Source organism: Stenella coeruleoalba, assembly GCF_951394435.1.
Source record: "Stenella coeruleoalba genome assembly, chromosome: 2".
Taxonomy (NCBI): domain Eukaryota; kingdom Metazoa; phylum Chordata; class Mammalia; order Artiodactyla; family Delphinidae; genus Stenella; species Stenella coeruleoalba.
Window position 1 is genome coordinate 164,105,701 of NC_137147.1, and position 25,950 is coordinate 164,131,650.

Below are 25,950 nucleotides of genomic sequence, written 5' to 3' on the forward strand. Positions count from 1 at the left end.
GCTGCTCTTTCCTGAACGCACACCAGCCTGAGCCCAGCCAGCTGTGGAGACACAAGCATGGGGTGGTCTCTCCCTCTAGAATATGTCTCAACAGTATGGAGGGAACAGAGACCTTATGCAACAATGTAAATAAAAATGAACACTAAAGAAAATCCCTCTTCTTTACGCTCTTGATCTCCACTGTCCTAAAGCAGACATATAAGGAGATCAAGAGAAGGCATTAGCCTTAGCAGCAAGATTTCCTTTGAACTGACTAAAATCTGAATTGAAAGAAACTCTTGGAATCGCTCCTTTTTTTGAGTTTGTGTAATTGAGTTTGCTTGGAATTCACAAAGTTACCGCGTTTAAATAACTTAAAATTCCTCTAGAAAAAAAAAAGGTGTTTGGGACTTCCCTGGTGGTCCAGTGGTTAAGACTCCAAGCTTCCATTGCAGGAGGACCAGGTTCGATCCCTGGTTGGGGAACTAAGATCCTGCATGCTGTGCAGTGCAGCCACAAATAGAATACAAAGAAGAGATAGAATAAAATAACATAGAAAATTCCTCTTGAACATCATTTCCCTGGCAACTGTAATAAGCTTTTAATTACTTTTCCGTAGCCAGAAGCCTCAGTTCTGACACTGTAACCGAGAACACTTTTTCCAGAAGTGGGACAGGATTCCAAGTAGAGAATCCCACTCGCGAGTGTAGTTTGTGTTTTTTCTGTGCACGTGCTACAAGGCCAGGACTATTGGCAGCAGCTCCCGGGCAGAGGTGACCTTCAATGCAGATCTTTTAGTGCTTGTTTACTAGTTGCGTTTTGAGGCATGGAAACTCTTTAATGGCCTGGGGAGACCAAGTCACTCTTCCTTCTCGTGGTGTGTGGCCAAGGGTTCATTCTCCATGTATAAATGGCAGCTGGGAGGGCTTGGGGATGTGAGCATGTTAGCCATTCCAGTGAAGCCAAAGCTGATGCCCATGTCATTGGCTCTAACTCTGCTGGGTTCCTGTCTGAGGCAAGGATGCTCCCTGGGGAAACGGGTTCAAATAGCTACTGGATGATTCATCCCCACTGAGAAAACTTACTTCCTCTTGTGCTTCCTTTCTCCTCAGCTACCCTGCCCAGCCCTTCTGGGTCTCTTGACTCTGCAAAAGCGAAGGCTGAGTCTGTGGCCTAGGCTGCCTCAGTCCCCAGCCTGCGGTCCTCGGGGATGACTCAGAGAATGGCTTTCTACAGGATGCTGCTGCTGCCACATCCTCTCTGCGTTCAGGATGATCTTCTCTAGGTGAGCAAAGTAGGATGAAGGGCTTGCCTAGGAAGCCTGGTCCTTACAGGCAGCAGGCCAGAATCAAAATATATCGAACACATACTGAACATTCACTGTGTTCCAGGCACGGGTTCTCTTCTCATCTGAATCTTCATTCGTCCTAGGAGGTAAGTACTATTTTGGTCCTCGCTTTACAGATGCGAGAATGGAGGTTCAGAAAGGTTAAGTGATTTGCTTGGGGTCACAGAGCTAATCCATAGCAGAACTCATCTGAGGCCAGGCAGTTATCTCCAGCAGCTGCCTTGTTGGAGGAATGAAAATGTGAGCACACAGATCCGATCTCTCCTGGCAGAAGCCCAGGTTTCCAGGTCCGACAAACCCAGCCCTGCTTACTCAGTATCCCTTGGATGTACTGCACATATTTTTATCCTTTCACACTGGTCCTCAGCCTCACCATGCCACACTTGTTATCTTTGCTTAGAATCCCTTTTCTCTTCCAGTTTGTATCCTACAAAGATTCCAGGGCTCCGCCACAGTCCCACATCTGCTAGGAAGCCTTTCCTGACTTCTGTAGTCCATTAGCCTATTTTCACTAAGCTATAAGTATATGATCCTTAGATCCATAGATTCTGTCTATATTCTAATTCCATTCTGTCTATATTCTAATTTCCTATTGTCCCCTCATTTATGAGAAAAAAACACTTCATCTTTGTACTTCAACTGTAAGCTCCAGAAGGGCAGGGACAGTGTCTTTCCCTTCTTTTATCAGCACAGCACTGTGTGCACATGGAGGGCTCCCTGAGTCCTTACTGACTGTAAAGAGTGGCATAAAAGGAACAGCTCCAAGGACGAGGCATACATTTTAAATTATGTCCAACTGTATGCAGGATCTGTCCACATATTTTACCACTGGAGTTTGTAAATATAACATTGATCTTTTAGGTTCATTGCTGCAAATATGTAATCAGGAATGTAGATGTCAGGGAAGCTTTAGACTTATTAGCTTCATAGTCAGCAACTCAGTTCAACATGGGACCCATAACTTCCGTCAGTTGTGTTCATCTTAAATGAAGGATAGATTCAAATGGAACGGAGTTATGAACGTGTGACTTTTGAATATCAACACTTACATAATTATTGGTTTGCAATGAGGTTTTAGTCCTCAAGGTACTCAAGGTGAAAAATCAACATGGTTCCCATCAGGACCAATTATTTGTTAGCTACCAAAGCCAAAGCCAGACTTGACCTTCATGTTCATTTCACATCCTGAACCTAATTTCCTCATCTGAAAATGAATGTGGATGATGATTCCAACACTGAGATTTTCTGATTCTAGATGAACAAGTTCTTACATCCCTTTCTGCTCCTTCCTTATTCCACAAGGAGGTAATGTAAAGAGGAATGTTTCTGTTGGGTTGATCCTCTTTCACCCAAAGGATTAACAATGTATGCAAGGCGTCAGGCTCATGCCGGGGAATAAATATAAAAAAGAATTTAAATATTTCAAGACTGGGATTAAGTTCTGAAAATGGATCTACTAGAATATTTTAGCCTAAGGACATGAAATGTATCACTTTGTGCTGTGAGGCGTGGTAAGCCAGTGTGTTCCTGGGAAGAAAAATCACAAATTAGAAAAGGAATTCCAAATCCATGTGTCTGCAGGAATTTAAGGAAAAAAATCACATACTATTCGTTTTATTTGTGCAATAAATTATGCTTGCTCTTTAGCACTTATAAAATAAGGCTAATGCTTTACTCAGTGAATTAAACTCTGATTTTTGTTTTCATGGGCTATCCAAGTAAGAATACATAGGAATGGGATTATTTATTAAGGACAATCAACTCAAATTTTTCAAATAAATGCAAATCAGAGGTCAAAAGACCAATGGTAACAGCCATCATCCCAAACAGATTTCGGCATAAAGTAAGAATGAACCACCCCCCCCCCAGTTCCTGAAGCCAGCTGGGTTGGCAGAAATCATAGCTGTCTAAATACATATGACTTTTGGTTGCTTCCAGAAAATGCTGACAAACTAAAATTAGCAGCAACATGGAACATCTACTTCACTGCATGATCACTACTTGTAAGTTAAGAAGGAAAATAAGATTCTGACTATTCTGATGAGTACATAGCATTTTAATTTTGTGTAAAAAATTTGGGGGGGGGTCACATTCTTGGCTTTGCTGAATAAACAAAGTCGGGAAAAGAGGGGCTGCATGTTGAAGAATTCACTAAGGCTTAATGAACAAGAGCTCTTTGGGGATGCCTTAAGAGTTTTAGTGTACCATTTTCTCCCTTGTACCATTAACTTTTTCAATCCTTCAGAAATCAATAATCAGGGAACTCTTCCGTAATTTAAATCCACATTTCTTCCAAAGAGGGCTCAGATTACAGCACCATGAAATAATCTTACAAAGATGTCACAGAAATGTATTTTTCACTATGTGTTAACAAAACCTTTTTGTTTTTAAATCTTGGAAGCCTAAGAGAAATTCTGAAAAATGAAAAAGCAGAATAGCCATAAATATTTGAAGACATTAAAATCTCACCAATTAAATTCCCCATTACATTTAATAACATAAGCTTTAAGAGTCACTTTATCTATAGGCCAATCTACTTTACCAATGTACTTTTTTAATACTTTCTGTAAGCTTTTATTATTGTTTATTACTATATTTTATTGAGGTATAGTTGATTTATAATATTATATAAATTTCAGTGATTCACAATTTTTAAAGGTTATACTCCATTTATAGTTATTATAAAACATCGGCTCTATTCCCTGTGCTATACAATATATCCTTGTAGCTTATTCATTTTATACATAGTAGTTAGTACTTCTTACTCCCCCTACCCCTATCTTGTCTTTCCTTACCAATGTACTTTTAAATCCACTGTTGACCTTCTGAAAGGCCATCAGTCAGTATAGGACTATAAAAGCTGATAGAAGAGATGCAGATAACGATCAAATATAATAAAAATGAAAATACAAGATGATGATGAAGAAGAAAAAGAACCAGAAACACAAGAGGGTGATCAGTTACCGCCTGGGACTCTCGTCAGATGAACATCTGCATGAAGTCTCCTTGCCTCCTGCCTTGGTCGAACCCGTTTGTACGTGGTCCCGTCGCCCTGGTGGTCCCATCCCCATGGTGCCCCAGGCCTTCTGTGTCCACTTTGCCTCAGTGACAGTGGGCCACCTGCACACTCACGGTCCTGACTGGAAGCAGAAAATGCACCAACCAGATTCGTCTTTCCCTCCCCGGTGAGACCTTGGAACGCTTCACGGTAGGCTTTCCCAAATTCTGTTTGTTTTCGTAATATTGCAGGGGTGAGTAAATCTCTTGTGAGTCCCAACAGTGCTCCTGGAAATCTCAGAATAACTAAGTGATTCGTAGGATAACTGAGTATTAGGAGTGGAAGGATCTTAGGGTGACCCAGGGGGTGACACATTTCTTTGCTTTAAAGAAAGATGAAGCTCTGGGAATCCAGCCAAGCTCTGAGACTTGCCAGACCGTGTGCCCTGACCCTGCACAGTCACTGCTTTACCTTATGCTGCCCCCAAATGCGGCTCTTCTCTTTGGAGTGGACCCCCAACTCCTTTGATCCCCCCAAATGCAAGTCCTTTGCAGAAGATCCAGGAGCTGGTGAGCAGAGGCAGATCTGGGAAGCCTGCAAGTGGCCAAGTTCCACGGAAGTGCCACAGGGTGGGAGTGAAGGCCTCCTCCTCCAGGGTGGCCCCCAGAGCTTTGGGTCTGCAGGTCTAAGAAGGAGAAGCATCACCTGGGGGCTAACACAAAGATGTCTTCTCAAGACATTTGTCAGGGGAGGATTCCAACGCCCAACTTCACTGTTGCAAGATTTTCATTGTCCATCAACATGGACAAGAACCACAAGGTACAGTAAGACCCAACTGGACAAGCTGCAGATTGAGGTGCATTAGGGCAGACCCAGGAAGGACAGACAGCAGCTGAATTCTGGATACCACATCCTCCTCTTAAGAACAGCTGTATCTGCCGACGGCCACCCTTCTTTGGGAGGGCGCCCTGGAAGAGACAACCGATTTCCCCGGGGAAACTCACAGATAAGCTCGGACTTGTCTTTCAGTGGGTCCAGCCTTCCTACATCCATGCAGAGCAGCATCCACCAATCGTGATGCAAGAATGGCTGAGCAGAGTGTGTTTAGAAACAGTAAGACAGGTGGTGAAAATGTGAGCAAGTGTATCTCTGCCAGTCAAATTCACTGAGTGATCCAGAGAGGTGAAGTAACTTGTCCAAGGTGGCAAAGCAAGTTAACTTTGGTCTGAGACTGAAACCCAAGGTTCCATTACAATACAAATCAATACCAATGTTTGTTACTATAAATGTTATGCCTAAGTTCTAGTTACATTTAATATTTTTGTTCAAAGTGGCAGTTACTTTGGAATGCCGTACTTTTATCCTGCATTCTGTTGAAACAAAGTTCTTTAAGGAATAAAGCTCCCTACCCAGACCGAGTCCCTAAAGGACACAGGTTCCTCCAGGGTGCTTCCTACAAGACCTACGATGGACAACGTGGGTACCAGGACCTCCCGGGCATTGACCTACAGCCCACACTCACAGCGATGCAGACACACAGAGGCCTCCTGTGACCCTTTCAAGTCAGAGATGAACGCTTCTAATGGAAGTGACACTGTTGACCTTGAGCAGCTCCAGACATGCAAACTTAGTAAGAAAACCTACTAGGAAGAAGTGGAAGGAAGCCCCTGCCCCAGGCCGGTCCGAGTCCAGCAGCCCTGGCAACTGCGAGCCCCTGCACGCCTCCCTTCCCCTGATGGGGTCTGCTGGCACCTGCGGGATGATCTGTTTTCGGTGCAGAAGTGCTGGGAAGGCTCGGTGTTCGGGGGCTGCCAGTCATGACCTGCATGCGCTTGTGTGCAGGGGCCTTCCTTGCAACCCACAGAGCTTAAAATACGAATCCCAAATTAGTCCTTCAGTGTCCTTTTCCCATTTCACTCGAGGGTATGTTCCCTACTTCCTTCTCTTTTTCAACAAGGTTAGGGGCTCCCTGGTTGGCCTTTCAGGAGACAATCCATGTCTCCATGATCCATCCAATGGGAGTCTTGAGACGCTGACTCCACTGAAGCCAAGGGGGCTGAAGGGATCACAGATGAAACAGGGCATTGCTACACAAGTGGAGAGCTCTGCTAGGCCTCCAGGAGGCCCCAGTCCTTCTGAGGATCACTCAGCACCTACCGAACACATAACAACACTTCTCCACTGCTCTTGAAAAGAACTGGTTCACTCAGCATCCACAAAACCTGTTCAATTTTATCTCAGTGTCATATTCAAAAAATGCAGCAGGAAGGTAGGCACTATTTGCTCTCTGTATCCATTTATCTAACAATAAGTACCTACAATGAACTAGGAATTATATTTTATTATTTAAAAAATTCAAAGCTGTAAAATACAGCCCCAGGTGAGAGGTTACCAAAAGCAGCCTGAAAGGATCAGAGTCGCTCACTCCCAAAATTCTGCTCTGCAGCTCAGCTGAGGATCAAAACCCCCAGACCCAAGGGAAAGCCCAAGATGGAGATGGTCTTGCCAAAGGCCAAAAGGAGAGGCTCGGGAAGCCAGCCAGCCCGGGAGAGGAGCCAGACGATGGCCTCAGGCAGCGCATAAGGCACAGGGCACGTCGGGGATCTTGGTAGGACCTCCCACCTTGCCCTCCAATTTGGTTTTAAATCCCTGACTTCTTTCTCTTCTCCCAGTTTAAAAAGAAAAAAAAGCCAAAAAGGAAAAATTCATTGAGATACTTTCATTTGTTAAGTCAAATCTAAACTTAAAGTCAGTAAATTGTGTGGTTTTCTTCATCCTTCATTAATGATGAAAACTGTCCATTCAAAAACTACACTAAGACAATGTGTTCCTAAATAGCAATACAGCTTTAATTGTAGGGCATGAATCACCTTGCAAACAAATTACATCACGATGATTTATCAATAGGTACTGTACTGGTTGTTGTCGGGTGTTTTTTTGGCAAACTTAGAACAAACCAGAGAACAAAATGTAAGTCTCCATCATCATGTAGAAAAATAAAACAAACCTAAAGTATCTACCTTTGTGTCAAGTGATTCACACTGCAAAAGTAAAACTGAAATCTACACTTACAGCAGAGTTTTAAAAATCCTTAGTGTAAGAAACATAACCAATTAATACAGATCAATGCTCATTTATATGGAAAATTTTCCTATACAGAGGTAGAGTCCAGTGCACAGGGCTAAAACAATATTCATAGTCTAAACAAGACTGAGTCAGGTTTTACGGAACCCACTTTCAGTTACCAGACTGTATGTACATACATACAATAAATAGACTATACAATTTTTTTAAGTAGTTTAATAAACTCCATAAAATAATAGCAGATGCATTGAAATATTTACATTATTCAATTTTCAAATCTCTCTCATTCAAATAAAAGGGATAAAAATAAGATGTCTGCTTTAAAGGCAGCAGAACCTCTTTCCTGAAATGGATGTTGGGTAAAATACGATACTTTACATGGGAGGAACTAATTTGAGAGGTATTCGTATTCAGTTAAGAAAATATGTCCCTTTTTAAGCTATATAGATTAGGGAATATAAAATGATATTTTCTATATGTTTAGGTCTCTATTTCAAATTCTAAATCCAACTCTTACTTGACAAGAGAAGCTGATTCTGGAACCCATACAGAGTGTATCAACACAATTATAATGGAAAGATAATTAACTTTTCATATTCTGCTTGTTTGCTTTTGAAAGTTTAAGCCAGAAAGAATCTGACAGTATTTCTGGCCCAAACAGTTCCATTTACACATGATACAAATTTCACAGAACCTGACTAGTACTTGGCTTGGTGTTCTTGGGATGCTGGGTGTTTCCGAGTCCCTCCCATTAAGCAAAGCATGTCTCATCTGGAGCAGGCATGTCTGGGGAGCAGGTGGATGAGTTTAGGGCACAGACTAATAACCTAAGATTCCAAAGTCTTCCAAGCCCACACAGGAGGAAGGTGAAACACAGATTTCTGCTGCCATTTGCCTCAAAGACCTGATGAAGGAGAAACTTAGAAACCTCTGTCATTTGTGACCCAAGAAAATGTGCAAACCCCAAAGCATTGTATGCTTCACTGACCCAGATTCTTAAGACTGACGTGGTATTCTATCGTTAACCCTTTAATTTTACTTGCTGTAACAGATTTTTATCCAGCCCATAAGGAAATGAGGGATAGTCAGAAACGAAAAGAGGTGGTCATAATTAATGACGCATAAACCTTCACAGTTTAATTTTGTATAACTTCACTAAGCACCCACAATGAAAATGCAAGTTGAGTTTTTTATTCAATCATTCTGTGAAAAATACCTCAGTAAATAGGAACATTTTGCCCTTCAATGATCTTCCACGGGAATACCCACCCCCACCCCCGTTTTTTTAAATTTTAGATTTTTAAAAAATTTTATACAAATAGACTAACTTTGATTTAAAGTAAACATATAAAAATTGAGAGGAATATTGCTTGCACAATGGACGTGGAAGTAGAGGAGGGGGTGGGCAGGGGGAGGAAGGGCTCCCACGCGGGCCGCGGGGGAGCAGCCTCCACCAGGACGTCAGGGCAGAGAGAAACCACCGCAGGACCAGAAGGCACAAGCACCCATGTGATCTAGAATGTTCCCGGGGGGAGGAGTCGGGGGAAAGGGCTACGTTTGGTTCAGCACTACAGTCAAGTTGATTCTGCCACTGTGGAGAAAACCGGCTAAAATAAAGGTGCACAGAAACGTGACAAGTGCTCCCCCTGGAGAGGAAGAAAGCTCAGAAGACAGCTCGCAGGAGTTGTGCAGAGAGAAACAGCCAGTACTATTTATTTGGATGTCTGTGCCATGGTGGGTACAAACTATATTCTCTGCTCTGTGGGACCAAAACCAAAACAGAAGAAAACAAACAAAAATCCCCCCCCCCCCAAACCCCCGAGAAGCAGCAAGAAGGAATGCAAGAAGTCTTACGGGACATACTGATCCAGGTGGGGCGGTGAACGCGGCGTGTGACTTGAATGCACATCCAACTTCGTCACCTACGCCGGGCTTTCCTGTCGGTTCCGGCTACTGACCGACGGTGGGGGGCTTAGGAAGTGGCCAAGCCGCTTTCCGTGCCTCTAGCCGACTTCCTTTCCCTTCCCTTCCTCCTCCAGGGTTAGAGTCTTTCCTCCACGAAGGAAGCGCTGTTCCGGGGCTGGGGAAGGCTGGACTGGATCCCACGGTACCGACTTCGCGTCCTCGGAGCCCTGCTGCGCGTGCGCGTGGCGCGGAGGCGCTCATCAAGGCAGCCTGGCGGAGCTATGAATTTTAAAAAAAGGAAGAGAGAAACAAAACCAAACCACCCCAAGACTGTCTTTTCTCGAACTAAAGGAGAAACTGAGGGATGGCACGGCCTCCAGCGGGGACGCCCACGGTTAGGAGATGATGGCCGGGGACCACCTGGGCAGAGTCAGATTGTCAGCACTCGCTGACCGCTTCCTCGTGGGTCTTCGCAGGTCCTTGTACTTATCCTCGCAGAGGCGGGAGATGGCCTGGGGGCAGAGGGGAAGTAATCAGGTCAGCCGGGAGCCAGCGCCCTCGCCCTGGCCGGCCCTCGGCACTGAGGACACTCGGGATGAAGGTGCAGAGGGCCTCTGCGCCTCCTCTGAAGGAGGGCTCTAACCCGTGAGCCTCCTTGTCCCCACACTTTCAGCCGTCAAAGTCGGATGGGAAGAGCTGGGTGCACGTGCAAAGCTGAGCTACACACAAGTGCAAGACACAAGAGTCACACAGCTTATCAGTGATGGCCCAGAACCCAGGCCAAGACCACAGGGGCTGGCCCTGGCTCTAACTGGGCTGTGGAGAAAATACTTTGAAAAAATGAAAAATAAAAAGGCAGAATCAAACTTTTTTGGATTCCCAATCGGTAGGGTCATCTGGTAACTTTTTCCTTATAAAAGTGCATGCTGGGAACACTCTTTTTGTGGGTACATTTTTTAAAAAACGGGTTTTTAAAAAACTTCTTTGACTTAAAAAACAATCAGTGCACATTAAGTAAAAACCGCCATTAATAAGGTTATTAAAATATGAGGTTGTACAAATTAAATCCAGGGCACCTCGTCCTTATTTTACGACACGCAGTATCAGGAACTGCCGCGAGCACACAGCTCAGTCGGCAGCAGTGCACCCGCCGGGCACCAACACCTCTTACCTCCAGCTTATGGGCCCTCTCCCTGCTAAGGGGCTCCAAGGGGAAGCTCAGGTTGTTGGCTTCCGCCAGAGAACGAAGATCAAAATAATACTTGGCATAAACACTGGAGGGCACGTTGATGTTGAACTGGAGCAATTCGAGGAACTGTCGCTCCAGCTCGTTCCTGCAGAGAAAGCCACAAACGCACAGCTCAGCCATTGTCCCCACCTGTGGCCGCCTGGGCAGGCTGCTGGACATAGCCAAGTCCATCTGGTCCAGTGACCGGAAGGATGAGTCCTGATTAACTGGGATGATCACCAGAAAGTGCTTAAGGGCGACCCTGACACTGAGACTGAGTACATCTGTGCACGCGCGCGCGCGCACACACACAGCAGGCTCTGGCCTCACCTTTCCGCGTGAGCCATTGGCTCAAACAGGGCAGAAGATGCAGTCGAGAGCTGTCAAGTGGAGTCCAGTGAGGGCGGACAGCAGCCTGGAGGACAGGCCTCCCCAAGACCCAGAGGACTGCCCTTCCCGGGAGGAGAGGTGAGGACGCGCTGACCGGCCTTCCTCCGGACCACGGGAGGAGGAGCGGTTCCCCAGCCCCAGCGTACACCCATCACCTGCAGGGCATGTGAGGACCCCCTGCTGGGCCCACCCATCTGATCCGGCAGGTCTGGGTGGGCCCGAGAACGTGCATCTCTAACTCTCCTGCGAGCTGCCGCTGCTGGTCCTGTCCGCCCCCTCAGAACTACTCAGCGACAGCCCCTGGTCCACAAGGGAGCCAACCAGCTGTATGAAGACGAACCAGGGCGGCCAGAATGCATCTGAAAACTTCCCTGTCATCAGGCCTACTTCTCGGTAGTTACTGCCGGGGGAGAAGCGTCCTCAGCGACAGGTCTGTCTGGGAGCACCGCTCCAGGGCCACCTCTCCAGGCAGCACCTCGGGATCACTTCTGTCCTTTATCACAGTCTCCCCTCCTTGTCTCCTCGGAGCCAGAAACCGTGACAGCTGATGGTGCAGCCTGGCCCCAGCTCAGCACCTGACATGAGGTTGGTGCTCCATAATTCCTGTTACTGAAAGGAGCGCACCAAGCTCAGCCTGGGCGGAGGGATCCAGGGAAGGCTTCCGGGAAGTGAGAGCTGAACTGAGGCCCGGAAGCGACCAGCTCCGGCGGGGAGGAGCCAGGTGGGGGCGGGCTGCTCCCGGCGGGGGGGTGGGGGGGTGGCGGGCAGCTCGTCTGCTCCCGGCCAGGGGCCCCATCTAGCCATCCGAGCCCGTCTAGCGCTGCTATGACAACGGGGGCGGGAGCACTGAGGCGGCAGGGTGGCAGGTTCCAGGCAGATCAGAAGCGAGAAACCTCAGCAAGTCGTTATCGAAGGCCTGAGCGCCTCAGAGGGGGAGGAACCAAGACGTCGCATTCAGGTCATTTAATCGGAGGGGCTGCTTCGATGCAGCTTCGAGAAAGGAGTAAAGCCCCAAATGTGTGTATTGTGCTAAACTTTACACTTTTCATGACTTGTATTTATGGCTCCTTTCAGTGAGATTTAATAAGAAGTCATCCTGTGAAATACTGGAACCCAGGTAAAATCTTAAGTGTCAAAAATACGCTAAGGCGGAAGTGTTCTCCTGGGCAACCTGGGAGCTGCCTGTGGACAGACTGCCACCCGGTGGCTAAGAGGTGCCACTGCAGATCCCATTCTCCAATGCCAGCAAGTTTTTAGTATAAATGTTAAGAGAACTAGTCAGCTAGCTATTCCTGCCCCAAATGGTATCTAGACACCACTGCCTCTTGTTGAGGGTATAACTAGGATTAAAGTCAAGAGGAATCTTGTTTTGAACAAGGTGGCAGTTTCCCAGGGTTCCTTAGGGAAAAAACAGCCTTCCTGAATACTGAGTGTTTTCTTGAACAGAATGTTTAAGTTTGGGGGAAATAAAGATTTTAGAGCTTCTGTGTTTTCCAACTAAGGCAAGATTTAGAAAATAAAAATAATTCCCCAAATCTGAATTTCCAAACGGCAGAAGTACATCCTCCAGGGACATCTGACAGCTTGTTATGTGATAAATCATCAAAAAACTAAGTGATGCAGAGAGAACGGGCTTGATGGATTTACTGCCCCGAAGGGGATAATTATAAGGAAATAGTTCTGATGTAAAACTTTATAATAAATAAATTCAAATCAATAAACAAAAAAATTTAAGAAATATTTGTTACGTTAGATCAACGCTGTAAAGAAACCCAACTGAACTGATGCCATTTAGCAACTTGCAAATGGGGTTCTAAAATGGAGTAAAGAGAGTTGTTTTCATCACCTAATGGCCTGTCGGCTTTTGTAGAAAAATGGGCTCACTTTAAAGACCAGCCAACAAGCAGCAATCCCATTTCTGGGCATAGATCCCAACGAACGGAGAGCAGGGCCTCTGGGAGGTATCTGCACACCCGTGTTCATATTCACGACAGTGTTATTCACAGCAGCTCAAAGGTGGAAGCAACCTACTTACGGTCTGGATGACAGTTATCTTAGTAACTGTTTTCACCTTGAAATGTAATCAAGAATTTTTTAAAACTATGCTCATTTTATTTTTCTTGCTGTCAAAAACTTCATATTTGTCTTACTTTTTATGATAAAGAATGACATGTAGGAAGGAGTCATACAGGTATGCAGCAGGAAAAGGCTCTGGCAAAAGACCGAAAACACAAACAGGAGCTCCCAGGGCAGCACAAAAATGGGGTGCCCAGCGAACCAGCAACCGGAAGAGGGGGGGTAGAGTGGGGAGGAGCCCACACTGGTCACTGGGTCCAGGGACCTGTATGTGGACCGGGACACAGTGGAACCTGCTCCAGCTCAGAGCTTCCTCAAGGAAGCCAAACAAGACGAGAAAAATATTAGCAAGAATCATGTCAGAAATGCCTGTAAACCATAAGGAACTGTAAGAAATTCATCTGATTGAGTGTTTCCAAAACAGCTCATCGCTCCTGGGAGGTTCTGACTCCACTTCTTGTACGCCCAGCCCCTGGGACCCCAGCCCCTGGGCCGCAGCTAAGTGTGAGCTCAGGATGGTGCCCTGAGAACACGCAGCCCGACCAGGACAGCACAGGGGGACTTCGAGGACACAACGCTCATTTTAAGCAACTGAACTTGCAAAACGTGACAAAAGCAGTGAAAGTCTTCTCTCTGAACAGAAACAGGTAACATTTTAGCCCATCTGCTGCCAGTCATCAGTCTGCAGTAGATACAGAGCTGGGATGAGCCCCAATGCAGACAGGGAGCAGGAAGGTAAAGGAAGGTTCGCCTAGAATAAGGCTTTCAGCAACTGTGTCCTTGCTCGGCCAGCCCACAACAGACGTGCAATCACATCCACTCATAACCACACTGAGCAGGTCCACAAAGGGGAGGGTTTCCTCTGCAGACACCCCCGCCCACACTCACATGTCCTCCACCGTGATGTCCTTCAGGATCTGGCAGTAGTCCACGTTCCACACGGCCTGGTCGTCCCATACCTTGGAGGCCAGCAGGATGGCCCCCAGAACAATCCGCTTCCAGTTGGCCGGACAGATGTCAATCTCTGCATATGTTAGAAGCCTTTCGAGGTACACCTGGAAGACACGAGCACGCCGGCGCCCGGTGACCTGCCTTGTTACTGCTCCACACCCGCCAACACACGCGAACCAACTCCCAGCTGTTCACTGCACTCCCCCAGCTCAGCTTTAAACAGGCGCTGACAGCCTGATCACATGTATTTTAAAAAGTCAAAGGGCTCAACGAGTCTGAGGCAAAATGGGCTGAGAGGCACACTCCGTAACTGGATGTGTGAATGAGGCCGGCCCTTAAGACTCCGGGGCAGGAAAGTGTTCTAGGAGCTGCGGGTTAATTTCTCACTCTACCAACTATGACATCAACACACATTCAACAAACCACTGGGCTTCCCTGGTAGCGCAGTGGTTAAGAATCCGCCTGCCAATGCAGGGGACACGGGCTCAACCCCTGGTCCGGGAAGATCCCACTTGCTGCGGAGCAACTAAGCCCGTGCGCCACAACTACTGAGCCTGCGCTCTAGAACCCGCGAGCCACAACTACTGAAGCCCGTGCTCCTAGAGCCCGTGCTCCGCAACAAGAAGCCACTACAATGAGAAGCGCGCGCACCACAACAAAGCGTAGCCCCTGCTCGCCGCAACTAGAGAAAGCCTGCATGCAGCAACGAAGACCCAACACAGCCAAAAAAAAAAAAAGTTCCGTTTAAAAAAAACAAAACAAAACCACCAACGTGCCAAGAAGGAGAACAAAGGATGTGAAAGAAACCTATTTTTTTCTATCTGTAGTTGTTTCTAAATTAAACTCTTTATTTTGAGGTAATTGTAGATTTACAGGCAGTGTTGATAAACGTATTTTTTTAATTATTATGGTAAAATACACATAAGATTTACCACTTAATCATTTCTGTGGCATTAAGAACAGTCACAGTGTTGTGAAATCGCCACCATCTATCTCTATTTCCACAACTTTTCCATCTTCCCAAATTGAAACTCTGTACCTATTACAACTCCCCACTTCCCCTCCCCTGGCCCCTGGCACCCACCTTTGTACTTTCCGCCTACGTGACTGTGACTACTCTAGGTACCTTACATAGGTGGAATCGCAGTGTATTTGTCCTTTTGTGATTGGCTTCTTTCATTGAGCATAATGTTCCACATTGTAGCATGTGTCAACATGTCCTCCCTTTTCAAGGCTGAATAATGATCCATTTTATGTATGGACCACATTTTGTTTATCTATCATCCACTGACAGACATTTGAGTGGTTTCCTCTTTCGGCTACTGTGAATAATGTTGCTGTGAACACTGGTGTACAAGTATCTGTTCGAGTCTCTGCTTTTGATTCTTTCGGGTATACACCCAGAAGTGGAACTGCTGGATCATATCATAATCTATGTTTAATTTTTTGAAGAACCACCATACTATCTTCCACAGCAGCTGAACCATTTACATCCCCACCGGTAATGCACAAGGGTTACAGTGTTTCCACATCCTTGCCAACACTTGTTGTCTGTATTTTTTTTTTAATTATTGTCATCCTAATGGGTGTGAAGTATCTTATTTTTTTTTAATATTTATGTATGTATGTATGTATGTATGCATGTATTTGGCTTCGCCGGGTCTTAGTTGCAGTACATCAGAGCTTCGTTGCTGCGTGAGGGATCTTCAGTTGAGGCATGCAGGCTGAGTTGCGGCATGCGGGATCTAGTTCCCTGACCAGGGATCGAACCCAGACCCCCTGCATTGGGAGCATGGAGTCTTAACCACTGGACCACCAGGGAAGTCCCTGAAGTGATTGTTTTTAAATGAAATAATTCCAGCTGAAGTTGTAAAATGAAACCAATTGTAATATAGGATTTATAAACTGCCATAATTTAGTTTGAAGACAAACATCAGAAATATCCACAAAGCCCACTGCTTAAGCTGGATCACAAGGTACGAATGCCTTTTAAAGTCCCCCTTCATAAAAATCTGTTTATTGGTATGTTTTACATTTTTCTGAACTGTGGAATGATTACTTCCATAGTTTTTACAAAGGTTGATGACTAATTCTTCTCATTCTACCAAGGAGAGAATCAAAAAGATGTATGATAGGGAATTCCCTGGTGGTCCAGTGGTTAGGACTCCACACTTTCACTGCCGAGGGCGCGAGTTCAATCCCTGGTCGGGGAACTAAGATCCCACAAGCGGATCTTGTGGTGCGGCCAAAAAATAAATAAAATAAAATATTTCTTAAAAAAAAAAAACAAGCAGAAAACTGAAGCTGGACCTAACTCCAGATTTTTTAAAGCAATTGTTATGAACAGTCTTCATCCAGATCCCTAAGACTCTATTCCTTTATACAGACGAGCTATGTAAACCTCTCCAAGCTCCCCAACGAAACAGCTCCTCATTGACTCAGTACAGAAAGAAGGCTACTCAATTTTCTTCTTACTTTACCATAGTAGATAGATATTAACAGGTACACTAGATAATATTTAAGATAACATTTAGAAAAAAATAACGGGCATCTACCATGTCTGATATTCCACTAGGGCTAACTAGAGGAATCAGACATGAAAATACAGTCCATTACTGAGGGAAGGCAGTTGTTATGTTGGGAGATAAGGCATTCATAATAAGCGCCACTTAACAGCATGTAATTTAGCAGAACTTGCCAGTAAAGCTATACTCAAGGGTCAGCTGCAATTTCTTTAGTAAATTCCCACTTGGGTGTTTTAATTCTCTGCCAAGTAAAATAACAGACAATTGATTCTTTCTCAACACCATTCCCTAGACCGTTGCTAACAGGACACTCTTGCTCAATTAAATTTGCAGATTTACTTTCATAAGAAGGACCGTCCTTGGGAGTCTCTAGAAAATACAGGCCAGTGAGCACTTACTGAGCTACAAAGAGCATTCGGTTGACTGTACAAAATAAAACTGTTAAAGGCACGGGGGAGGAAGAAAATGCAAGCTCATGGAATCCAGGATACGTGACCAAACTTCCGACGATGCTGGAACTTTTCCATGGATTTTAAAGAGCAGCACTGGGTCCATTCATCTTAAGACTCTCGTACCCAGAGCTTAGCCAACTGGGACCTCAACAGCGCTTCCTATTTGCTAGTATTTGAAGGAGCACAAGAATGAGATATTTGGATTCGTCACTGGACACCATCTGAACAACAGCTTTTGACTTCCTTAGAAACCACTAACGTGACCTAAAAAGGGAGTCTTCGGGGTCAGAATGGATAGATTCCACAGGTCGCCTCAACATCAGAGCACCAGCCTCTGAGAGGCACTTTGGGGCTGCAGTCCAGGGGCTGAATGGCAGCCCTCATGGCCATGCAGCAATGGCTGGACCTGCCAGGCCACTCGAGGGGGACCCAGCTGGGCTGGCATGACTGGTGCTCCCTGATACAGCCAGGAGCAAGTGGCTGAAGGTCCTGGAAGCTCCTTGCACAGGCAGGCTGCAGTCTGGTTCCTTGTGTGCAGCAGTGCAGAGCTAACTGTGGGCCCCCCCGCCTCCCCCCGGGCATGCCGCCAAGAGAAGGCCCAGGAGAAAGGCCGAGAGAGATGCAGTTCTGCCAGCTCTAGACCGGGCCTGTTGTGAACGGCTGCTTCTACCTCTAGAGACTGGAGAGAAGGGCAGGATCATCATACATGGGGCTCGCTCAGAGCTCGCAGCTGTCTGCCCTCTGCCCACAGGCCCCAGGCTGACTCGGCCAACCAAGCAGGCCCCAGAGAATCCGTCTGCAGAGCTGGGCCTGCTGTGCGGGCCCCAAAGCTGCTCACCTTTAGGCTGTAGCCAGCAAGACCGCCATATATGTATGCTAATCCCCTGCTAAGCCACCAGCTGATGTCACAGGACAAGAGAAGATTTCAGCAGTTCCAATGACTGACAAATACACATCACTCTCGTAGTACTCCCAAGACAAACTAGCCACCCCTCCCAGCCATCCTCAGAGACAGGGAAACACACTTTACATGTTCTCCATGTCTCTGCAGAAACTGTGTCCTCCACAGGACGCTAACCTTCTCCTTCATGCTAATAAATCCAAACTCTAAGGCACTACAGGGCACGGTCAGGTCACAGTTTTCTTAGGAATGGAAGGTAAAAAAAACCCCACCACATTCCATCTGCAGAAGCTTCAAAATGAATCTTTCATCATGGTGTGGATTTTAGTACTAATCTTATCCACGGTGTCATCTGATTTTCTCACCCTTCCCTCCCCTTTATCACAATCTCCTTTCATTAAAATATCAATCCTGCTGCCCAAGGTGTGTTTTGTTAAGGACGTGACATCCTTTGGAGGAACAAAGCTGAGCAATAAATATGCTTCCCAATCATGACCTAAGGACCTATCATCACTCCAGATCACCAGAGGAAGACTTGTTGAATGTCTGTTAACCTACCAGGCGGCAAGTTCCATGAGAGAAGAAATGAACAAACAAACAGGTTACTGTCCAATCATCCGAGAGTACAGGGCTCTTAGTGTGGCAGAGACACAAAGGGTCCTGTACACTTTCTGTCACACACCAATCTCTTCTCAGGAACTGCAGGGATGACTTTCTGGTCCCTCGGGGCAGCCCGTGCACTGGCAGAGCTTACTTCTTATCTGAGTTGCACACAATGTCAGTGACGAAAGGTCAGTGACAATGGGCTACACAGCCAAATCTATTTCCCAAATGAGATCTGACCTAAAGAGTCCGTCCCTAAGGTTTTCAGAGTCTAAGTAAGGTTACAGATTTTTATCTCAAGTCTTAAAGTGCAGATTTATGTCCATGCTGTCTCTGAGTATCTTACAGACACATATTTACATGAAAATCACAGAAGAGAAGGCAGCAACTACAGCAGTCCTTCCGATATATGAACTTATCACATCTGATCAATGGTATTAAACCTCTGCAGGGAACCAACACCACAAACCTGGACGTTAATGAGGAGGCGCTGGTCCTTCTCAGGCCCTTGGGCCCCGTGCTTCACTTACCTGCACGCAGCATTTCAGCTTTCCTGATTCTGAGTGCGATCTGACAATGGGCTTTAGGTGGGCACTGTGGAGCAGACCACACACGCACCCTCTTTTAGGAGATCCCGTCGCTACCCTCGCAGATAAAAGACAACCCTGAAGTGGTGCTGTGCTTCCCAGGTCCGTGACGGACATTCCTGCCTGCGCCCCACTCCACGACCGCATCACCCTGTGGGCACTCACCAGGGTGACAATGGCACATTCCGCAGTCAGCTGAGCAGCACTGAACAGTGTCCGAACAAACCGGTAAATCTGCTTCTGCTCTGGGTTGTGTTTGTCATAATCTGGTGGCACTTCGCATTTCTGGGAAAGGAGAGATTCTCAATGACTGGCCGCCCAACAAGAATAACAGAGACACGACTGGACAACACCCTGAGACCCCGGGGGAGGGTTACCGAAAGAGGGTGAAGGTTCTCATCGAAAATATCCAAGAGCATCCTTCCATCTGGGTCCCTGGTTGGGGGGGCGGGCCGGGGGGAGAAATAACAGAAAACGGAGTTTACCTTCTGCAAGAATGAATGCCAGTCAAAAGGAAACAAAAATGTATTTTGATTCAGCTGTTATTTCAAGAAACAGAAGCAGTGCTGTTAAGAGATGCTACTGATTATTCATGAATTATAATTTGTTTTTCTTGGGGACAACACTTAGTCATTTTTGAATAGTCCAAGAAATAAAGGTTATGAATCACATTTAGTTTAATTAAGTGAAAATCTAGATTTTCATTTCCTGAGTTTTCAAATGAACCAAATCTAAATTTCTTTAACCTCTTGTTTCTGAGCAAAGGCTGACAGATCTGTTTAAACCATCCTTAGGTTGTGGTCGACAAGAAAGAAGTCTGAGGGTAACAATGAACACTCATAGTGTGTCCTGGAGATTAGTTTGAAAGTTTCACAGCATGCAACTTAACCACTTCGCTAATGAGGAGTTTCATGATTGTATATTGAAAAACAAGAGGGAACATGTAGAAAAGTGTAACTGGTTGTTACCAAGCCGGTAACTGCACAGACCCATTTAAAGTGGCAGTGTTCACTGTGAGCTCAGCGGGGCCGCTGGGCTCTGGGGGGGTCGTCCACACTCCACTAGTGATGGCTCTACCTCCATCTGTTTTATGTCATTTGAGTTTTGTCTAAAATTATTTCTTTAAAAACCAAATTTGGAAACCACTGCTTTGGTTAACAGCACACAATTTTCCAACGTCAACTAGGCTCGCAAGTATCAGAAGGCTGCAGATCTGTCCCTAACACGCACGCCCCGTGGCAAACACTACAGTTTCTGTTCTATGAACTTACTGTCTGCATCAAAATAAAAGCGAAAGAAAGAGCTTGGCAGACCAGCTCAATTTTCATCCCTGTCTTTGCACAGTGGGAACTGTTTTTAAAGCTCTGGGCATTCATACCTGTGCTGCTTTTCACTAGCCTGCAGGACAGACAGCAAAGATTTAGATGAACCCGAATAAAATCACGGCTCAAGCAGTCAGGACTGGAGAGTGGGGTGAAAACAAAGTGCACCTGGCGCTGAGGAATCGTGATCCCCCTCGACTGCCAACCACCTCTGCCAGGTACTCAAGGAGGAAGGTGAGGGACGCCCCCAACTCCTCAGGCTCTTCAGCCCTGTTCAGTTCTCCTGAGGAGTGAGAGCCCCTGAAACACCATTCAGCACTCTCGAGAAACTTTCACAAGTAATTTTAAAAATCAAAATGTAGGTTCAGAAATATAAATAAGGATTCAAAATTTAAGCTAAAATGACTCCTCTGAGAAGTGGATTTTGCTTTCACTTCCATTAAAAGCTATGAATCTCAGCACAGTCTCTATCAAAGCTAAGGGATCTATCACCAGCCCCTGAGGCTGGGTCAGTATGACTTATCAAAGAGGGAGTCTGCAGACACCTCTTCTCAAGACACTTTCAGGCTACAATCTGTAAATTAATCATGCTTGTTTCCACAGGCTGACTTTTCTGTTGGACTCTCTCCACTTCCTCTCGGCCCAATGTATCACCATTAACTCAGCAGAGCATATCATTTAAAGTCTCAGTGGTATATTGCTTGGGTTCAATTCCCAATTCCCCACTTTACTAGTTGTGTAATCTCAGGCAAATTATTTTAAAAAAATCTCTCTATGCCTCAGTTTCTTTATCTGTAAAATGGAGATAATGTCAGAATCACCTCATGGAGCTGTTATAAAAAATTAAATGAGATAAGGCATGCAAAGAGCTGACCAGGGCGGTCAGAGTAAGCATTTAATGGAGTTGGGTCTTATTATTAATAGCTATGGCTACAGATTAGCTTTGAGGCCCATAGAGTCTAAGAACTGAGAAATCGGAGATGCTAATGCAAAACTGTTTTGAGAACACATCTGAGTTTCACCAATGGTATTACATTGCTAGTTAAGACCTAAGTGTTTAAAAAGTGTGAACTACTATCATAGAAATAAGCAGCAAGACGAATCTACACTGTCACTAAGTTATTCTGGTCAAGGTTCGAAGTTCCAGTATCCTACATTTTGTAAGTTCGTAAATCCAAACTTCTCAAGCACCATAATGAACCATGAATCACAGTTACACTACAGAGAAAGGTCATTACAGAGAATACCTTTCCAGGTATTTGCTTCCAATGGCTGTGTTTTCCCATAACCTGTCCATCACAAGCTCTGTCATCTACCCTCCACGTCACTGCTTGTCACAACTCTCCCTTGTCCCCTTCCTAAAATAGACTCCAGGGCTGTGGCCCCCACCACGGAGACCCACGCTAGCCAAAAGGTGACCTTGCTGGTTCCCGGAACTGTTACTACACTCATATAACACATGTAAATGTCACACCCATCAGTGGAAGAGGACTGCAGTGAGAGTGGCTTTGTTCTCATGAAAACGAAGAAGGATGCTTCATAAAGACCCAATAAAAGGAAATCACTAAAAACAAGTTTGCTGTAGATCAGGTGTGGTCAAAGCCTAAAAGATTCTATAGTCATTGTTTAGCAAATGTCACAAGTTTTCTCGCTATTGATTACAAAAACAAACCAAAAAACACACACAAAACAGGTGTGGCTTATAAAAGGACAGCACTTCAGTAATCAATGCCCCACGCTCAAAGCAGAAGCCTCAGTGCTGCATAAAACTGGCAGATGAGTGTACTTTTACATGTTTTATGTTGAATTAAAATGCTTAAGGTAAATGTTTAAATGATTCTTCTGTGAGTCCCTGTTTTAACTGACTTTTAAAATTAACTGAACTATCTCCAGACATCTATCAGAGAGAGAATTTCTACTACATTAAAATAGTTTATGACTAAATTTACAACAAAACTTTTTCTACTGAATTGAAACTATAAACTAAACATTTTTTCATGTTAAAGCGGCACACAGAAAATTGTTAAAATATTTTATAACAGACAGAATGTTTAAGCAAATTATACAGAAAATAAAGTCAAGAGGAGGCTGAACATTGTCAAGAAACTTTGTTTTGCTGGCTTCATTTCGTGTCCTCTGACTCAGAAGCAGTTCAGCATTTACCTAGGAAGTGTGGGTAAATTGTACTAACTTTAGAGATTCTATGAAAATGAAATAAGAATATAAAACTCAAAGGCTAAGGAACTAGAACGTAATAGGAAAAACATCACAGTAGATGATGTGTGATGTTTTTAGCACAAAATTAATCAAAATCCACCTACCTGTTTTTGATGTGGTAATATATTGCGAGAGCTACACTGTAAAATAAAATGCAGAAGTTCAGTGTTTCATAAGCACATTCAAGATGTCATATATTATCTGGCATCAGTCTGACCATAAATATTTAAAATTTAAGTAAAAAATGACCCATCTGAACAGCCCCACTTAATTCACAATGCTGATTAAGAAAATGCATTCTTCAAAGTAAATCAATCAGGTACTTATTTTGAGCAATTATTAAATCTTTTCCAGAAACACCAAAACTTCAAGTGATATTCAGAAACAAGTTTCTCTTTCTAGCTGAAACCTTAAGCTTTCTTCACTTTAAAATACAGGCACTATGTAAAAAATAGGTGGTGAAATTAAACACCTCTAGAAGTCTCCAACTCAGCACCTGCTGTTTTAGAAAATTAGTGGTTTCTTTATAACTACCATCAAAATGTGAATATTACCCACAGTGGTTTGCCATTTTTTCTTTTAAATCAATAACCTCTTGGAAATCTGCCTAATTTATTCATTCATTTGCTGAAATGGTAGTGTAACTCTTATTTGTAATACCTTAAAATTTTATTTTACATTTTAAAAGATCTGGATTTAATGAAGACATTCCTATCCCCTGAATTTTCTTCAAATAATGTTTTTCTGATTATAAAATGTGTTACATTCAGATTGAAGAAATTTTTGGAAAATAAAAAAAGTATACAGAAAAATAATTCCTCTGCCCAGATTATTACTATCAGCTTAAGATATAGAGGTATTTATTCGTATCTACCTAAAGCAAACAGGTTTGCATCCCACTTTTATCCTCATTAACATTTTTCTTACCATTAAAGTGTTATTCAAAAACGTGACTTTAAATGGCTGACTATATTCCATTACATTGTTGAATAATTTATTAACCATCCCCCTACTATTGAACATTTAAGTTATTTTTAATATTTTTGCAATTATGATTAACACCATAATGATAAATATTTGTGTGACCTATGACTATATTATTTCCATAAGAAAACATCCTGTACTTGGAATTACTTGCTCTAAGGTCATTAATAACTGTAAGGCTCCCCACATATACATCCCAGTATCTTTGCAGAAAAGCTGTACCAGTGTACTTCCCCACCAGTGTCTGTCTCACCTCCCCTTCACCAACACTCACCTTGAATGTTTTAAAAAAATGTTCTCCAACTGGACAGGTTAAAAGTGTAACCGTTTTCAATTTGAGTTTCTTTGATCACCTGTCAAGTTGGCAGGGTTATTCGTGTTGACTGCCCAATTTTTTTTTATTATTTCCTCTTTTGCAACCTGTCTAGATCCTTCCACAATTTTTGTTTTACTTTAAAATGTACTGAGGAGGCCAAAAATTTATTTTTTAAGCTTCTAAGAACATAGCTAACTGGCTGCATCAGATTGTGTTCTCAGAGCACAGAAACTGCCATCCAGGGCACCAACATGGAGGTAGAGGGCTGGGTCCCAAACACCTCAGCTCACTCGGCGGCGGCACTCACTCAGAGACCTGGGCATGCACGCTGGACTCTGAGTAGCTCAGATGTTCACCCACGACTCAACATGACTATAGCTCATCTCACTCTATCAAAGAAAGCATCTCCTTCTAAATCTCTCTTTCCAGATCTATTAATTCAAATGATTTCAGCTAAGTGTTAAAAGTATCCCTGAGCAAATGTAATATATTCTCTTCCTCCTAACATCTTGAAAAGCATCTAAGCTGATGAAGGAAAGTGGGGTGAAGGGACTTCAGAAGTTTAAAAAATAATGGTACAGTTTTCAAAGTGCCTTCACGTACCTTAAAAGCCCTGCAATGGGAAATAATAAATGTTACTGATTCTATTTTATAAATAAGAAAATCAGGTAGAGACACTAGACGTCGGGATTTCCGACTTGTATCATGGTTTTATGCCCTTTCATTCTATAATGCTGCCTCTAGGAAAAAGGAAGAAAGTACTGTTTTATTCATTTAACAGTCCTGCTGTGATGATTAAATTGAATGTTTCATATGATTGGGTTTGGTATAGTGATTACTTTAATTGCTTTGATTGATTGAGAAAAATATGGTCCCTGCTTCCCCTGTGAGGGAGCACATCACAGGAAAATCACCACTGCACTGAAGTCAGACCAGCTGGGTTTAAAAACTGGCTCCTTCATCAATTAGAGTTTATCCACCTCTCAGAGCCTTCAATTCCTCAACTAAAAAATTACAATTCAACCCACATCACAGAGTGGTTATTACAATCAAATGAAGTGTATAAAAGCATGATCTCAAATATAAAGTTCTAAAGCAAAGTTATTATTATTATTGTTGTTGCCCTATGAATAATTCCACCTCAAGAGGTCTTCCGGCTTCTGTAGATGGACTGAAGGTCTTCGGGGCCCCAAGGTTACTGTCTCCCAGATCTCCAGAGCTGAAAGCAAGCTTGGATGTTATCATGACTCAGGCCTCCATAAAACACAGTGCCAGTCTGTAGGCCAATGTCCACTCAAGATCATACCCCGGAAAGTGAGAAAACCAAGCTGAGGATGCACGTGTTGGGCCCAGCTCCACAGGCCAGTTCAGTCGGTCATTGTGAAAGAAGTGACTGCCGGGGGCAAAGGACAGTCAGCTGAAAACAGAATCAATTCCAGGCTTCAGGCTTTACTCCAAATGTCCAGCTTTGGAGGCCTGCTTAGTCTGCCATGTCCTCAGAAAATGGTGAGGTCACCCAGGACAGGCTGACCAGAGGGTTAGCTCAACTGCCCTTGCTGCAGAGCCAGGAGGGAAGGGGAGCTGGGAATGAAGAAATGCTATTTTCTTGATCAGGAAAACAAAACATGTTTCTGACCACGGGCACTACCCTCGCTGTACTTCTCACCTAGAGCTAAGTCAGAGGTGCCAGGTTCTGGCGGGTGTACGAAGCTGCTCTCGACCCTCAGGCCCGGGGCCGCGGATGGTGTGGGCAGCTGCGAGCGGCCCTCACCGCCCTCCCCCTGTCCTCTGAGCACCATCCCCGTGCTCACACAGGATTCGGGGCCTGGGTCGGTTACAGGGGCACGGGGGTGGGTGGCAAACTCTAAATTCATACCACAGCTATTGACCTTCAGGAGAAAGATGTGAAAATCAAGTTCTCAGAGAAGATACTATGCCTGTGAAAAAAATGAGCACAGAATTGTGCCCAAATGTGTCACACTGCTGCTGCTTCTCTTTGACAGTTAGAGCCACTCTCAACCCTCCACCCATTTCTGAACCAGAATTCGTAAATGTTTGTTCATTTTGGCAATCCCCGATTTACA

At 44.6% G+C, this 25,950-nt stretch overlaps 2 protein-coding genes across 5 annotated transcripts in view; one reads left to right on the forward strand and one right to left on the reverse strand.

The window, feature by feature from the left end:
• The window catches only part of LOC307179009 (uncharacterized protein), a 36,322-nt gene extending 27,594 nt beyond the window's left edge, over nucleotides 1-8,728 (forward strand). The window contains exons 2-4 of one of the 3 annotated variants that reach the window (XM_079907732.1): nucleotides 1,092-1,264; nucleotides 1,371-1,413; nucleotides 4,160-8,728. In XM_079907732.1, the coding sequence (XP_079763858.1) occupies nucleotides 1,092-1,193 (102 nt within the window). In that variant the 3' untranslated portion in view covers nucleotides 1,194-1,264; nucleotides 1,371-1,413; nucleotides 4,160-8,728. Of the gene's footprint in view, nucleotides 1-1,091; nucleotides 1,414-4,159 lie in introns of all 3 variants that reach the window. The other 2 variants (XM_079907731.1, XM_079907733.1) reach the window with 2 other exon arrangements.
• CCNY (cyclin Y) overlaps nucleotides 7,692-25,950 on the reverse strand; it is a 127,778-nt gene continuing 109,519 nt past the window's right edge. The window contains exons 5-10 of one of the 2 annotated variants that reach the window (XM_079907710.1): nucleotides 22,671-22,706; nucleotides 19,405-19,462; nucleotides 19,193-19,312; nucleotides 13,897-14,063; nucleotides 10,486-10,648; nucleotides 7,692-9,826 (exon numbers count right to left, since the gene is read on the reverse strand). In XM_079907710.1, coding sequence (XP_079763836.1) covers nucleotides 9,710-9,826; nucleotides 10,486-10,648; nucleotides 13,897-14,063; nucleotides 19,193-19,312; nucleotides 19,405-19,462; nucleotides 22,671-22,706 — 661 coding nt within the window. In that variant the 3' untranslated portion in view covers nucleotides 7,692-9,709. The remainder of the gene's footprint in view (nucleotides 9,827-10,485; nucleotides 10,649-13,896; nucleotides 14,064-19,192; nucleotides 19,313-19,404; nucleotides 19,463-22,670; nucleotides 22,707-25,950) is intronic. The other variant, XM_079907709.1, reaches the window with a different exon arrangement.